The 14,942-nt window shown below is 45.5% G+C and overlaps 2 protein-coding genes across 2 annotated transcripts; one reads left to right on the top strand and one right to left on the bottom strand.

The window, feature by feature from the left end:
- Positions 1-5,838: 5,838 nt before the first annotated feature.
- B0H65DRAFT_141966 (uncharacterized protein) lies at positions 5,839-10,920 on the top strand. Its single transcript, XM_062820946.1, has 5 exons — positions 5,839-5,968; positions 6,026-8,680; positions 8,755-9,606; positions 9,757-10,674; positions 10,761-10,920. Exons 2-4 carry the CDS (start codon positions 6,115-6,117, stop codon positions 10,554-10,556), a joined length of 4,218 nt encoding a protein of 1,405 aa, XP_062685295.1. The 5' UTR covers positions 5,839-5,968; positions 6,026-6,114; the 3' UTR covers positions 10,557-10,674; positions 10,761-10,920.
- Positions 10,921-12,792: 1,872 nt separating this feature from the next.
- Positions 12,793-14,673, bottom strand: B0H65DRAFT_142009 (uncharacterized protein). Its single transcript, XM_062820947.1, has 3 exons — positions 14,295-14,673; positions 13,179-14,231; positions 12,793-13,120 (listed from the first exon to the last, which is right to left on the bottom strand). Exons 1-3 carry the CDS (start codon positions 14,390-14,392, stop codon positions 13,033-13,035), a joined length of 1,239 nt encoding a protein of 412 aa, XP_062685294.1. The 5' UTR covers positions 14,393-14,673; the 3' UTR covers positions 12,793-13,032.
- Between the last annotated feature and the right edge of the window lie 269 nt (positions 14,674-14,942).

Genomic DNA, 14,942 nt, shown 5'->3' with positions numbered 1-14,942 from the left:
GTAATTATTATAATATCTCCGGTTATATAAAGGTAGGATTAACTGTATATAGGGAGGTTTCTATAAGGGTAGCCCTATAAACGTATAAATATTATTATTTACTTTAAATTCTTATATAAACCCGCAATTATATATAGTATATTACTTAACGAAAGTAAATTATTTATAGGGAGTATATAAATTGCGTTAATAATTAAAATAAATACTTTTTATTTTTAAAATTTACTCTCCTGTATTAATTGAAATAGTTTTATTTACGCTTCAATATTTTCTTTTTGTATTCTGATATTTGCAATTTCCGCTTCTATTTACCTTGTAAATGTATTTTTAAATTCGATAGCGCGCGCTAATTCTCTATCTCTCTCCTCGGCCTATACTTCTCTTACCCTTTGAATTAACATTTATAACCGTAAAGTAAGCGTTTAAAATAATCGACGTCTAGTATATATATTAAATTTCTAAGGACGTTTTACTAATTTGTTTAAAATATATTTAAATTTAACTTTAGAATATTAATATTAAAAGATATAGCCTCTATAAAAGGTTAATAATCATCAAAGGTTTAAAATAATAATATAATCAAGGAATTATTAAATATTAATCTTATTCTATTTTAAAGAATAGAAATAAAAGGAGGAGCTAAAAGACGAAGAGGGGTTATTAAATTAAGGAAAATTAATATTTTTTTAACTACCTTCTCTATTATAAACGTACTATCCCTCTTCTATTTATCTATATTAAATTAACTACTAGTACATTGGATAAATTATTAATTTATTATTAATTTACTATCTGCCTTCGTTATATTATAATTAATCGATCTATTAATAAATTAGTTCGATACCCGAATTTAATACTATATTTTATCCAAATTTATTTATATACCATAAAACAGCAATCGAATTTAATATTCCTACTAGTAAATTAATTATAATATATTAATAATAAATATTTATTAATAATTTACGTGTAAATATAAAGAAGTAGCGATATAAACCAATTATTCTAATAATAGAATTATTAATATAATATTTCAACCGTATTAGTATTTAATTGAAATATATCTTATATTTCTTAATTTATATTAGAGTAAACGCAATTATACCTAGCGCGAATAATTAGGATAATTTTATTCTAAACTTAATTCCGAATTCCTTCCCGCGAATTATTTATGAAATAATTAATTAAGGCTCTATTTAAAATCTATCCTAAATAAATCCAAAAATGATTACAAATAATCTTTAATTTACATTTTAAATAAAAATAAAATTATATATATTTATTAAAGGTTCAATATATAAATAACCCTTCTATTTATTAACGAAATTAAAGATTATTCTTTACATACCTTTCAATACTACGCGTAAAATAAATATAATAAAATCGTACTATACGGCGAGCGAAATATATAACTTTACGAAGGTAAGGATTTATTTTAGAAATATACGCCGAAAAACTTATATTAATTAATTAAGGAACTAATAAAAATATATTATAGAAAAATCTTAAAATAAAATAATATACCTATAGTTACTTCAAAGTTTCAATTTATAATAATATTATAAAAACCTTTTTTTAAATAATTCCCGCTACTTAATTATATATTTATAATCGATTTTAAAGATTTTAAATACTATTTTAAAAGTAAGGGCGTATATTTTCGGCGACTTGGTATTAGTAAAAATCCGGACAAAAAGGATAGCTATCGGAATTAAACATCTATTGGGGATAAATTCGGAATAATTTAATAATTTATATCGTCTGAACTATTTTAAATAGAAATCCTAAATAAACTCCCTATTTTCTATACCGGAAAAATATTTATAATTTATATTCAATTCGAAAAATCTAACAAAACCTTTACAAAAGAATTCTACCTATTCTTTAAAGAAACAAATAATTATAAAATTAATCCCATCGTTAAGAATCTGCTAAATATATTATTTAAAAAAAAAGGTCAACACTTTATCCCTAATAAATCCCTGATATATAAATTTATACAAATATTTAAATTTTAGTATTTTAATTAATACTCCTATAGCATAATTTTAAGGTTCGAAACTCCTAAAAACTAAATAAGAGCGCAACACTTTTTAATTATTAATTGAACTTTATTAATATTATTAAGATTCGTATAAGTTTTATTAATAGTATTAGTATTATATTCGTTAAAGAATTAAATAAAGTTGGGGTTACGGGTTAAAGTCGCTAAATTACAAATTAATTTCTAATCTATCCTTAATTTAATAATAATATACTCCGGATTCACTTATTCTAAATTATACTAAAATCTCCTACCCTCTCCAATACCTGTATTAAATTATTGATAATCTATTTAGGGGTTTTATTAGAAGGAGGGAGTAAATAAGCATATTAACTATAGGAAATTATAACGATATATAGGATAGTTTTAATATTAATTGGAATATAAAAATTAAGAGTAATATTACAATTTCGAATTTTAATAGTACTATAGCTTTAAATGTAATCGGTTTCTAATTTATTAATAATAAGTTTTTAATAAAACCTAAATATATTAAAGAAAGATCTATTTACTATAGCGTGTCCTTTTTATTAATATAATGTTCGTTTTAATATATATTTTAATATATAATAAATCGAATATAGAATCCCTTAAATACCTTTTAATAATTAATTCAACGTATAATTAATATTAATTAAAGTTATTAGGGAGGTTAATAAAAAAGTGTATTCTCTTTCCCGGCTTCGAATTCTAATATTTTAATTAATAGTAATTATAGCCGGTAATTATTTAAATAGAAATGAATTTTAAATATAATCCTAATTATTAAGGATATATTTTAAATAAAAATTTACTTTATTTATATACTAAACGAATTTATATAACAACTTCGATTCTTTTTAACCTTATATCTCCTAACGCATTCTAATCGCCTATACTCAATTAATTATTTAATACGCTTATTAAATTCGCGGGTCTAAATATTTATAATATTTAATATTAAAGTATTTATAGGTACTATAATAATATATAGCGTTATTTAAATAATTAAACGAAATATTTTTAGTAGTTATTTTCCTTTTTATATAATATTAGATTTATAATATTATAAATTAATTAAGGATTAATCTTATATATATTACTAATTTATTTCGGACTATTTTACTTTATATACTTCGTCCTATAGGGCTTTAATTTAAGCTTTGATTAAACCTTTAATATCTACGACGTAGATTACATTAAGAATAGAAAACTTAGGGTATTTTAAAATAATTATAGTATAGTATATCGTTTAGACGAAATTAGAGTATTAATTAATACTATTAGATAAAATGAATATTAAACCTATAATTTTAACCTTTATATAATTAATATTATTATATTATTGATTAATAAGAGATATATGTAAAATATATTAATAATATATTAATTATACTTACTAAGAAGTCAGTTAGTATCGATATATTAGGAGGGGTTATATCCTTCAATTCCTCTAATTTATTGAATTCGGCCGTTATATTATCTATTTATTCTAAATCAAATATCGTTAATAATTTAATAAAGATTATATTATTCTATTTAATTAAATTGAGCCTAATAATAATGATTAAGGTATTAGCGTCAGTAATGTTATTATTAACTATTTTATAAAGATAATTCAGGGATATATTAGAAATAATTTATGAGCTGTTTGTGTGCAAAGAGGAGATGTCGGTCGCGGTTAGTTTACAGTCGTGTTTGGATGTACGATCGTTAGTGTTTAAGAGGAGTACTTAAAAACGCGAATAATGTTGTTTCTTTATAGGGAACTTCGAACGAGCGATTAATTATTTTTCTACAGGGAAAGAAAATATTAAGAGGGCGAGGGTCGAATGAGAGATTTTTCACAGTATAGGGTCGGTTTTGGTATATCGACTTGGGTTAGGAAGCTTTGGTAATAGGGTCGGGTCATGTGAGTATTTACACATCTACGGATATAATTTTCGTCTAAGCAACCGCAAAGAATGGAAGACAAAAGACAGGGACTTCGCGATGGTTAGTTTCCTTGGCCTGTTGTGAACCGATGACGAAATGCCCTTCTGTTTGGGCACAAGCGTTGAAGCGGCAGGCTTCTAAGAAAAGTGGGTCTTGTGAAGTTGTCCCCTGCTGCAAGTCATTTTTCAGCGCATCACTTGTGCAGATTCGTCTCTCCATTTCAACCCGAAGTCCCGAAGATCTGAAGGACAACAAGGGAAGTTCCATGCGATCCGAAGAGAAAGAAAACAATCTGCAGGTGTGGGATGCATTATGGGCCGGATATGGATGACTTCTCGCTTTAACGTCGTCGGTGAAATTAACAAGAGAGAGCAGTGATGGATCATGAAGGGATTCAGAAGGCTGGAGATGATGACGGAAAGAAGAAAAGCGGGGGAGGGGCAGATCCCAAAATCCAAATCCATCATCCAACCAAAAACATCCCGTCAGGTGCCCTGCACAAGTCACCGTCGAGGGTCATCCGCCGTGAGACTTTTCAGTGTTGCGCCATTGGCGAGCGAGCGAAGGCATCCATTACACGCCGAATGCCGTCCAAGGACTCCAAGGGAGGGATGGCGGGATGGGTCACCGTTCTACTCTCACAGACCAGACTCGAACAAACCACTGGATTTTGTACATCCTCGTGCTGATCTGGTCACAAGGCTGTTCAGAAAAGATACATGGAGGCAACCAGGGTCCCTCCCAGGTGAAACGAGAAGTTTCTCCCGGTTTTGTTCAACCGGGCAAAAGACAGGTACCACCACGAGATCTCCCCTAGAGGTAGTAGCCTTGCCAGGACTCTCGAGAGACACGGATACCTACAGAAGAACACCTTACCCTCTCTCGGCACCCTGCTGCTATGGATATTGCTGAGAAAGCATCAAGTTGCCTCCTGCTGTGTTCGAGAATCTTCAACGACAAGAGGGTCGGTCTCCTCGGGTCCGTCTCGAGGACTTGTCACCCTCGCTCAATAAGCACCTTATCTGTGTGTAGCAGTCACACTTCCATAAGACGTCGGCATCTCCTGATCTGATACCTATGGAGAATATCCACACTGGTCACCGAACTATGCAGAAAGGGTCTCTTCCGGCCGCATACCAGGTTGGCTTCATGTCACGGAAAAGCAGTTGGGCGTTTAGTTTGACACGACAAGAGCATCTCGAGGTTGCCTAATCGGCCAGCTGAAGGGTTTAGACTGTTGCTATGAACCACATGTGTAAGAAATACCTCCCTTTCTCAACAGACGGATACCCGGGCCCGAGTTAGTCACATATCACGTCCTCCAGACTCAGACTCAGACCAGCTCTGACTGCCGAACCCTTTCATAGCTCACAACCGCCTATGGCTAACACAAAAGGTTCCAGAACGCTCGAGTTGGCCAGCCTTGTAAGAGCTGTTTGAAAGACATGAGTTGGCGACCTTCAACGCAGGTACTGCGCCGCCCTAAAAACGTGGGCCAACCTTCAACGTTTTTTCGTTCGGATCATCGTATCTTCTGCTTGGTTCCCGCTAGCATGGAAACAAGCGCTGTTGACCTATGGAGAGACCAAAAAAGGGTACATGTGCCCACATCTTGGCTTGCAACCGGCCAGGGGACCACGGACAAGAAACAGGTTGCCTGATCAATTTTTTACCATCTCGAGGCATACACCTACGTAGTATGACTATCACAGGTAGTAGGAGAATACGGTCTCACATACCAAGACCTGCGAGCATATGCGAGACCACCGTCGACGTAACTGAGCCCCACCCAGCCATCCCCATTCCCACCCTTTCCACCATAGCACCCCTCCTTGCCCACTTGACCCCCCGGCTCTTGCTCTTATACCAAGGACTCAGCCTCTCTGCCAATCCCACTTCTCTCTTCTTGCTTGATTTTGCTCAAAATATTGACTCTTCCCATATATTTTCTTACTTTGCAACTTGATCAGATACCCAAAGTGAAAGTTTTTGAGTTTTGCTGTTGTTGTGGTAAACATCGATCTCTACCCCTGAACGTACTAAACAAACACTTACACGCTCTATAAGCTATAGTGGATATTTCCCTACTTTGACCATCCCCGGATTACACAAGAGCTCAGGCCACCAGGTCATCGGAAACCAGAGACAAGAGAGACATGGCCCAGGTCTACCGCGAAACCCGGTACTCCCGGGATTCTTCTCCTTCGGGCGACGAGGGCTACAGAAGGACAACCACTCGCCGTTACAAACAGGCGCCGAGCCACAGCCGCGAGAGAGTCTATGAGCGCGAGATTGACGTCATCGACGATGACCGCCAGGGTGCCCGCCTAGACGGCCGCTTCTTCGGTCGTCCCAGCGGCGGCGAGCTTGTTGTTGATCGCAGAGATGACCGTCTCTATCCCGACCGGCCACGATCTACTGCCGGCCAGGGCACCACCTACGTCGAGCGCCGATATCGAGAGACAGAGGACTGGGATGGCGACAACATCCCAGATCGCGAGCGCACTGTGGTCGAGAAGCGTCTGGTTACCCGTAACGATGATGACTACCACTATCGTCACGATTCCAGCCGAAACAGGGACAACGACGGGTGGGAGCGCCATTCTTACTACGATGCCGAGAGGGATGCGGACGTGCGCGTGGAGAGAAAGGTAGAGCGCCGCGAGGACGGCTCCGAGGTCATCCTGGAGCGCCGGATCCGTGAACACATTGATCACGACCACGGTGCCGACGTCGAGATCTACCGCAAGGAAACCGAGTACTACGAGCCTGCACAGCCCATTGTCATCCGCCAACGCCCCGCCGAGCAGAGGATCATTGTCCAGGAAGCCGCTCCTCCTACCGTGGTCGTTCGTGAGCGCCGTGACGATTTTGCTCCCTACGTAGTCGAGAAGACCGAGGAGGAGTACATCGTCGAGCACATCGACGACGGCCACCACCACAGCCACAGCCGCCACCGTGATGGCCACCACCACTCCCACTCGCGCTCCCACCACCGCCACGAAGATGAGGAATACTACGCCGGCGCCACCCGTGTTTCTCGCCGCGACGAGCGTCGCAGCCGTAGCCGCTCCTCCTCCGGCAGCCCTCACCGCAAGCGTCACATCGCTGAGGGCGCCCTCGCCGGCGCCGGCGTCTCCGCGCTGATTGCCTCGCGGCGCAACAAGGAAACAGGTGAGGTAGACAAGCACCGCGGGCGCAAGATCGTCGCCGGCGCGGCTCTGGGCGCCCTAGGCACCGAAGCCGTCCGCCGTGCCCACAGCGCCTACAAGGACCGCCACGGTGACTCCGATGACGAGCACGACCGTCGCTCTCGTTCGCGCTCCCAGTCGCACTCTCGCATCAAGACCGGCTTGGGCATCGCCGCTGTTGCTCTGGCTGCCGCTGGCGCAGCCAAGTACTACGAGTCCAAGAAGATCGAGAAGGAGGAAGCGGAGCGTGGTCGTCCTTCCCGTCGCTACAGCGAGAGCGACTACTCCCGCTCGCCCAGCCGCAAGCGGTCCAAGTCCCGCGCTGGTTCTGTAGCCAAGGCGGCCCTCGGTACCGCCGCCGCCGTCGGTGTCGTGCAGCACTACCGCCACAAGCGAAGCAAGTCCCGCCATGGCTCGCGATCCCGCAGCTCCAGCAGCGATCGTAGTGAACACCACTCCAAGCTGAAGACTGGAGCCGAGATTGTCGCCGCTGGAGTGGCCGGTGCCGCGGCCAAAAAGATGTACGACAAGCACAAGGAGAAGAAGGAGCGGTCGCGCTCGCGCCACGCCCCCGACGACCGAGACCGTGAGTTGTACGATGACGACGGATACAACGATCACCGCGAACGCGTTTATAGGTCCAGAAGCAGGAGCAGAAGCCAAGTTCGGTCCGCATTACCCTCTTCCCATCATAATAAACATGACCAATCCGAGAGGACCGTCGCTGATGATCCTGAATCCTTAGGTTTGGTTGAGTACGGAACGAACCCCGTGCCCGTTCATAATGAACACCAACAGCAGCCGCATAGTAAGAGAAAGGCAGCGCTTGCTACGGCTGGAGCAGCGGCGGTTGCTGCTGCTGCGGCTACGGCAGCGGGCAAACATCAAAGACACAATAAACGCGATAAGGAACCACCGCCGACGCCACAGTTACTATCTGCTGTTGAAGACTACGATGATAACGGGATTGCCACGGGGTATGAGTCGGCGGCGGAGGAGAGGGCGAGAAAGGAAGAACGCCGTCGGGAGAGGAGTAGGAGGAGGAGACAAAGGGAGAGGGAGAGGGAGAGGGAGAGGGAGGAAGAGAGGGGTGGTGCGCTGTTGGTACCGAGACCGAAAGAGGAAGAGGAGGAAGTTGGTTATTACTCTGATACCGACGATAGCGAAGAGGAGAGGATGAGAAGACGGAGGGCGAAGAGTAGGGACCCGGAGAGAGAGAGGGAGAGGAAGGCTAGTAGGAGTCCAGAGAAGAAGCCGGCGAGGAGTAAGAGCCGGTTGGGAAGGCTGGCTGCTGGCGCCGCGGCGGCGGGGGCAGCGGCTATTGGGATTAAGAAGTTGGGTGACAATAATAAAGATAAGAAAGAAAAAGAAAGGGAAGGGGAGAGGGGGAGAGAGAGAGAGAGAGAGAAGGGGAGGGACAAGGAGATAGAGAGAGAAGAGAGGGACATTGGGCTGGTGGAGAGAAGAAACAGTAGGGATAGCGATAGGGAGAGGATGGAAAGACAACGGGAGAGGGAACGTGAACGTCGACGTGAGTGATCTTCTATCTACCATGTGTCTTTATGTGAGACTCTCCTGGAGCCATCGATACTAACGAGAACACAGGCTACGAGGAACAAACCGCTCCCACAGACCCTTTCTACCGGCAGCAGCGGCGGCCAGCCTCGCCTCCTCACGCGTCAGGCGGATATCCCCCAGTACCTCCAACTCCTCCTGCTGTCGCCCCTGCTGTTGCTTCTGTTCCAACAGCTACGCCACCACAGTCGGGACCACCACCACCACAGCTGCAACCACATCGCTCATCGAATGGGTTCACGCAACTTCCGAACATTAACTTCACTGACGTGAATCAGTTCCAAACACCGTACCCGATGGGGCCGGAGGCGATGCCGATGCCTGTACCTGGGCCGGCACCTGTTCAACAACAACCGGTACAGCAACCAGTCCAGCAATCGCAGTACCAACAGTATCAGCCTTACAACCCACAAGACTACGTTGCTAATTATCCACCCCCTCCTCCGGGTCCTCAGGGTTCGCAAGTACCACCGGTACTGGTCCCAGGCCAGAGGCAGCCCGTGACAACGACAATGAACTCGACGGCTGCGGCTCCCCAAGGAGTTCCTCCTCCGCAAGAAGTCCCCCCAGCACTGAGGGCTCCGCAAGGAGTACCGGCTTCACTGATGGTTGGTGCCCCATCGCATCTTTCGCAGTCGCAGTCGCAGTCGCAGTCGGTGATGGGGAACCGTCCTGAAGATGTGAGTACAAGATCATCTCCCAGATCCAGAGATATGCCAATGTCCCCTACTACGGGTGATGAGAGGGAAGAACGTCGCCGCTCGATGCACATGCCCAGGTCAAGGCCTAGGCGGTTGAGAGGCGTCGTTGGCGCTGCGGGCGTTGGTGCCTGTAGTGGCAGTGGCAGTGGCAGTGGCAGTGGCAGTGGTACGAGAGAGAAGGGTGCGTTTTCTTAGTTAACTTTCCTTGGTTATTGTTTTCGGTTGCTTGTTTTGTGCTGCCCCTTCCGTCTGCTGCCCCTTTCCCTTCTCACCCGTTCAGTTCAAAAAACCACAACGTTACGACAGCGATACTAACAAACCTCCCTCACAGATGGTCTAAAACTCACTCTTCACCCACCCACACCCACCGACTCTTCCTTTTCTCCATCCGAAACCGACTACTCTCCCACAACAACAAATATCCCCAAAGACAACAACAACAACGCACCACCCGGTGCTTCCAAATCAGTAACCTTCATCCCCCTCTCCCCCAAATCCTCCCAAACCCTCCAGCGCCACCACGAAGAGCAAATGGCCAAAGAAGCCGCCAAGCGCATCTCGGGCGTCGACCCCAACAACTCTGGTTCAGACGTCTCCTCCGACTTTGAAGACCGTTTAGACAGGGAACTGAACGCTTTGGTACCTGCCAAGTACCGCTCTACGCCTGAGTCTTCTTCTTCCTCTCCTTCTCGGCGGGACCGATCTCGCTCCCCTTCTCAACGCCATCATGATTCGAACTCCGACTCCGACTCCGATTCAACGCTAGAAATCTTGCCGGATAGGTTCGATCAAAACGGTCGGCCATTGGACTCTCGTGACCGGAAGGTGGTACACTCCAGAAGGGGCGGGGGCGAGTTTATGTATCATGACAACCACGGTAACGGACTAAAACAAATAGCTGGGACGGGACAGTGGGGGGTTAGCGGGACGGATGCGGAGGCGGTGGAGAGGATTGTGAGGAAGGTGGAGGGGGTGTTGGAGGGTAAGGGAAGTTGGACGGGGTTGGTTATGGGGTTGTTGAGTGGGCGGTTGATGGAGGGGGATGGTGCTCGGGATGGGGGTGGTGAGGTTGGGGGGAGTGGGAGGAGGAGGAAGAGGGGGAGGAGGGGGGTGGCGAGGTTGGGGGTTTGATGTTGGGTAAGAGAGGTGGTGGATAGGGTGGTGGTTTTGGTTATGGTTGATGAGTGATGCTGGTAATGGCGATGATGGTATGGGTGATGATGATGGACGGACGAAGGATACGGACGGGATGATGACTGATGATGATTAATGACCTTTTCCTACGTTTATTATCATGTCTTTCCTTCCTTTCTCATTTGGCTCTTTTTTTTGGTTATGATTTCTGCTTTGAGTCTTTAGATAGGATGTTATGTTCTTTTGATGATGGCGGCTTCATGTTGTCATTCCTTGATGTGTCAAAGAAGGTGGTGGTCAGTAATGAGTTGATGCTTTGATATTCTGTTCGTTATACCAGTTTGGATGCTGAGTTAGTATGATACCAATACACAACGCGCTCTTTTTGTACTAGCAGGCACACATGCTATGTGATGGTGAACATTGTTGAAGCTTTGTTATCGTATATTTGGATTTGAAGACCCAAACATCGAGTGACATAAGTCTATTCTAGGTTAAGATATTCAAGATATAGTCATCATCTGTAACACTCAACATCGATACACCAAGCAAGGTCATATTCACCATTACACATCACGATGCTACCGTCAGAGCTGTTATGGTTTCCAGACTTGTAGCATATAACCAAAACCAAAGCTCATGATAACCCTCTCCCTCTTTCCATTCCCACCTTCCTTCTCTATCAGATCATGTCTTATCATACCAGATCACCTCCTCCCTCGTTCCTTCTCATTTCCATCTTTCGTTATCTCACTCCCCACCCGTACGGGCCGTAATTCACATAAAATCTGCCTCAGACCCGTACCTACCTGTAGTCCGCCACAGAGCTGCCCCTTGAGGTTTTCTGGGTGTTGCGTTCGGTCGTGGTCGTGGCTGTGGTGTTCCTGATGTTGCGACTGTTCGGGCTGTTGCTGCTGTTGGACCGTTGGTGCTGAGAGTATTGTTGCTGATGATGACGGCATTGCTGATGATGATGATGGTATCGTTGTTGCTGCTTCTGTTGCCTCTTCTGACTCCTGATCTTGATGGTGTCTGGCAGCCCTGGCACGAAAAACCTCTTGCATCTCCGCAAACAGATTGGCACGGAGCTCGGCCATACAGGGAATATTGGTTCACGCCCATTGTTGGACGTAGACCCTGTCCTCAAAATCCAGCCAGGCTTCGCAGATGAGTAAATCGAACTCGGAGACATCATCATCATCGTCATCTTCGTCATCGTCGTACGAGTCATCGTAGAAGGAATGTTCATCATCGCCATACTCTTCTTCCTCGTCATCCTCTTCTTCCTCGAGGCCTTCTTCTTCCTCGAGGCCTTCTTCTTGAAGTCCTCTCCCTCGTCCCTCTTCCTCTTCTTCCTCATCACTCCACTCCTCCTCTTCCCCCTCCTCCTCCTCCTCTTTCTCGTCATCCCCTTCACACCCCCTCTCATTCTCTTCCAGCTCTTCCAGCTCCTGTAGCTCCTGTCTTTCCGAAGCCTCCCAGTAATCTCCCTCGCTTGGCCATCCCACCGAGGTGTTGGAGGTAGTGTCGGACCAGTTGAAGAACGACATCTTGATGATAGTTGACGGTTGGGAATGTCAAGATTGGCCGATGAGACGTATGATAGACGGTGGGTGTGTGTAGACGGTGGGTAGTAGAACCAAGCAGTCACACGGATGGTGTGAAGAGAATGGTGTGGAAGATGGAAAATGATTCTCGAGAGAGAGAGAAAAGCTGGTTGATGAGCAAAGTATAAGTATCCGAAAGATCTCGGATTCAGGAAGAGCGGTTGATGGATCAACTTATTTGGAGAATGACCACGGAAGTGAAGAACCGAGTGGTTAGACGGATGATGAGGAAGAGGGAGAAAATTTATTGAAGGAAAAGAAAATAGATGGAGAGGTATAAGTATCTGAGAAGATTCCCAGTTCGGGAAGAGAGATTCTTGCGTGCGGACCAAGTCCGGCATATAAGCCTCCCCTCTGCACGTCTGGACTCCGAGTCCAGCGTACATGAAATATCATCACATCATGCTGTATATGCCCGTCAAGATTCTCAAGTCCGATGGCAGCCCAGCAAGAAAAAGCCACACGTATTGTCCCTTCACCCCATCTAACCATGCCCGTCGAAGCCTCTGCCAGCCTCAAAAGCTGCTGAGTTCGGCGAATCCGCATAATCTTGACATCGGATATGCCAACATCGTGGAGCTAGCTGCTGGTATCGGATTTCTGGACCGGCCTGTCCCATCCGGATGCAATGCGGTTCTCAACTACCGATATATGCACGATTAAGACCGGACAGACGGTTTTCTGGGTTACATATATGTAACTCTTTCAAGTAGACGAGTATGCAACGCACGTTTTTTTGTTGTTGGAGCCGGAGCTCGGTCGACTAGGTTTTAACAGAGACAGCCGAGACACATTTGAAGGAGTATTTCATTGGACCGGCAACATGGTACATTACTATCGACATTCCTTTTTTGTATCTACGGCTTCTAAGGTAGATGCAAAGACAGGCCCATATCTTCGGACTCATAATGGTCGGCCATGATGGTGGCGAGATGGTCTCGTGTTTGAGGACCACTGTGAAATTGTTAGTGCTGTTTCTTTTTGTCATCGAAATTCTGGGTTCAGGGCTTACAGGTTTGTTAGGTAGACATCGACATACTGAGGTGGCAGGTACTCGGCCACGATGTTCTCCACCTCGAGGGCATCCACGGCCTCACCATCGGCGTAGTCGACAAATGTCGAGGGGTCTCCCTGCTCGAACTCGGTCACATCGTCCGACGGGTCTACCGGGCAGAACTTGTAGACACCGCTAAGAACGATAACGGGCTTGGAGTACTCCCGCGCCGCCCTAGCAGCGATGCTGCACCCGCTCTCCGTGGAAACACCGCCGTTCGCATATACGGCCTTGGCGCCGATAACAACCTTGTTCACCCTCGGCATGTAGGCCATCAGGCTGTTGCTAGCCAGGCTGATGGTGTTGACCCCGAGACCGTCAAGCTTCTTACGCAGGGCAGCGTGGGGTACCTCGCCGGGTTTTTGACGCTCAGTGCTGGCGAGGAAAACGGTAAACCTCCTCTTTGCCGCCGCCTTGATAAGGAAGCGCTCGACTGTTGGGGAGGGGAGGTAGGCGAGCACGTAGTCGCCGGGGTGAATCTGGATGTCCGCGAAGCCCGCAATCTGGTCGTCCGCCTGGCTGATCTCGTCCATAATCTCTTCGATGCCATCGATAACTTCGGACCGTAGGGCATGCATGTTGGCAGATGCGCCCTGTGACATGGGGGTGGATGCACCGGTGACTGGTGATTGGACAGGCTCTGAGACGCTGAGAAGGTTGAACATGGACTTGGACATGGGGAGAGTCGCGGCGCGGAGAGGCGTGGGACCTGGCCTCGAGGGCATGGTGGGCGTTGTGGGAAGCTGGGAGAGATCGGATACTGAGTCGCCCATCTCGTCGGCGTTTCTGTCCTCGGAAGCCTCATCGCGAATAAGACCCATCACCCGGCGGACGACATTGCCGATGACCTGTTCTGTAGGGGCAGCTTGGGCGAGTCTGAGGCCAGTGTTGGAGACCTTTGCGAGCAGCTGGTCGACGTTCTGCCACTTAGACTTGGCGACGACCTGGAGCAGCATATGGGCTGTGGCATTGGCGATATCATCACCCTTGACTTGACGACGTTTTAGGAGGCTGCCCAATCATGTTAGGATCTGATATGTATATGTCATGTATATGCAGTAGACAACGGCGTACTAGACAAGAGCCTCGATAGAAGCCTCCAAGGGCTGGGTGTTGAGAGACTTGAGGAGCTTGCCCAGCGTAGGGGCATAGCTCATTTGCGACGGCGCCATGGTGAGCCTGAATCAAGAAAAGATATGGACTCAGATATTGTGGATGTTATGTCGAAGTGAGAATGCGACTGTTCCCTGCTCGAGGATGTGGTCTTTACGAATGATACGCGGTGGATATCTATAAAACCGATATTGGCGAGCAATGACAAGGCTGCTGGTCGCAAAAAGGTCTCAACAATAGCTTCCAGAACGGGACCAAAATCGCTTGGGATTGTGGACTTTTTGCCAGTGAATTGTCAAGGTGAGTCAATGTGAATGCGCTTTTGAGGTATCACAAGCTCTAGAAATTTAGTGGGGCAGGCAAGCAACCTCCAAGCACAAAAGAATGCGGGCTGCGGCAGGCTAGAAGCGGACCCCACTCAAATTCAAGGCTGCTAATCCCTGTCGGACAAACTGGAGAACCCCACCGAGCAAAAGGTGGACGCCAAGCAATTTGATGTCCAGACTCCAGAGGGGAGTCCAGACATTTCTTATCGGATCCTTATCCAAAACTTGTCCCTCTTATCGCACCCAATTCCAGGCACTAACCCACCTTATCGGCGTCCGGCGG

This window comes from Neurospora tetraspora (genome assembly GCF_033439725.1).
Source record: "Neurospora tetraspora strain CBS 560.94 chromosome Unknown B0H65scaffold_2, whole genome shotgun sequence".
NCBI classification, from domain to species: domain Eukaryota; kingdom Fungi; phylum Ascomycota; class Sordariomycetes; order Sordariales; family Sordariaceae; genus Neurospora; species Neurospora tetraspora.
This window is presented reverse-complemented; position numbering and strand designations above follow the sequence as displayed.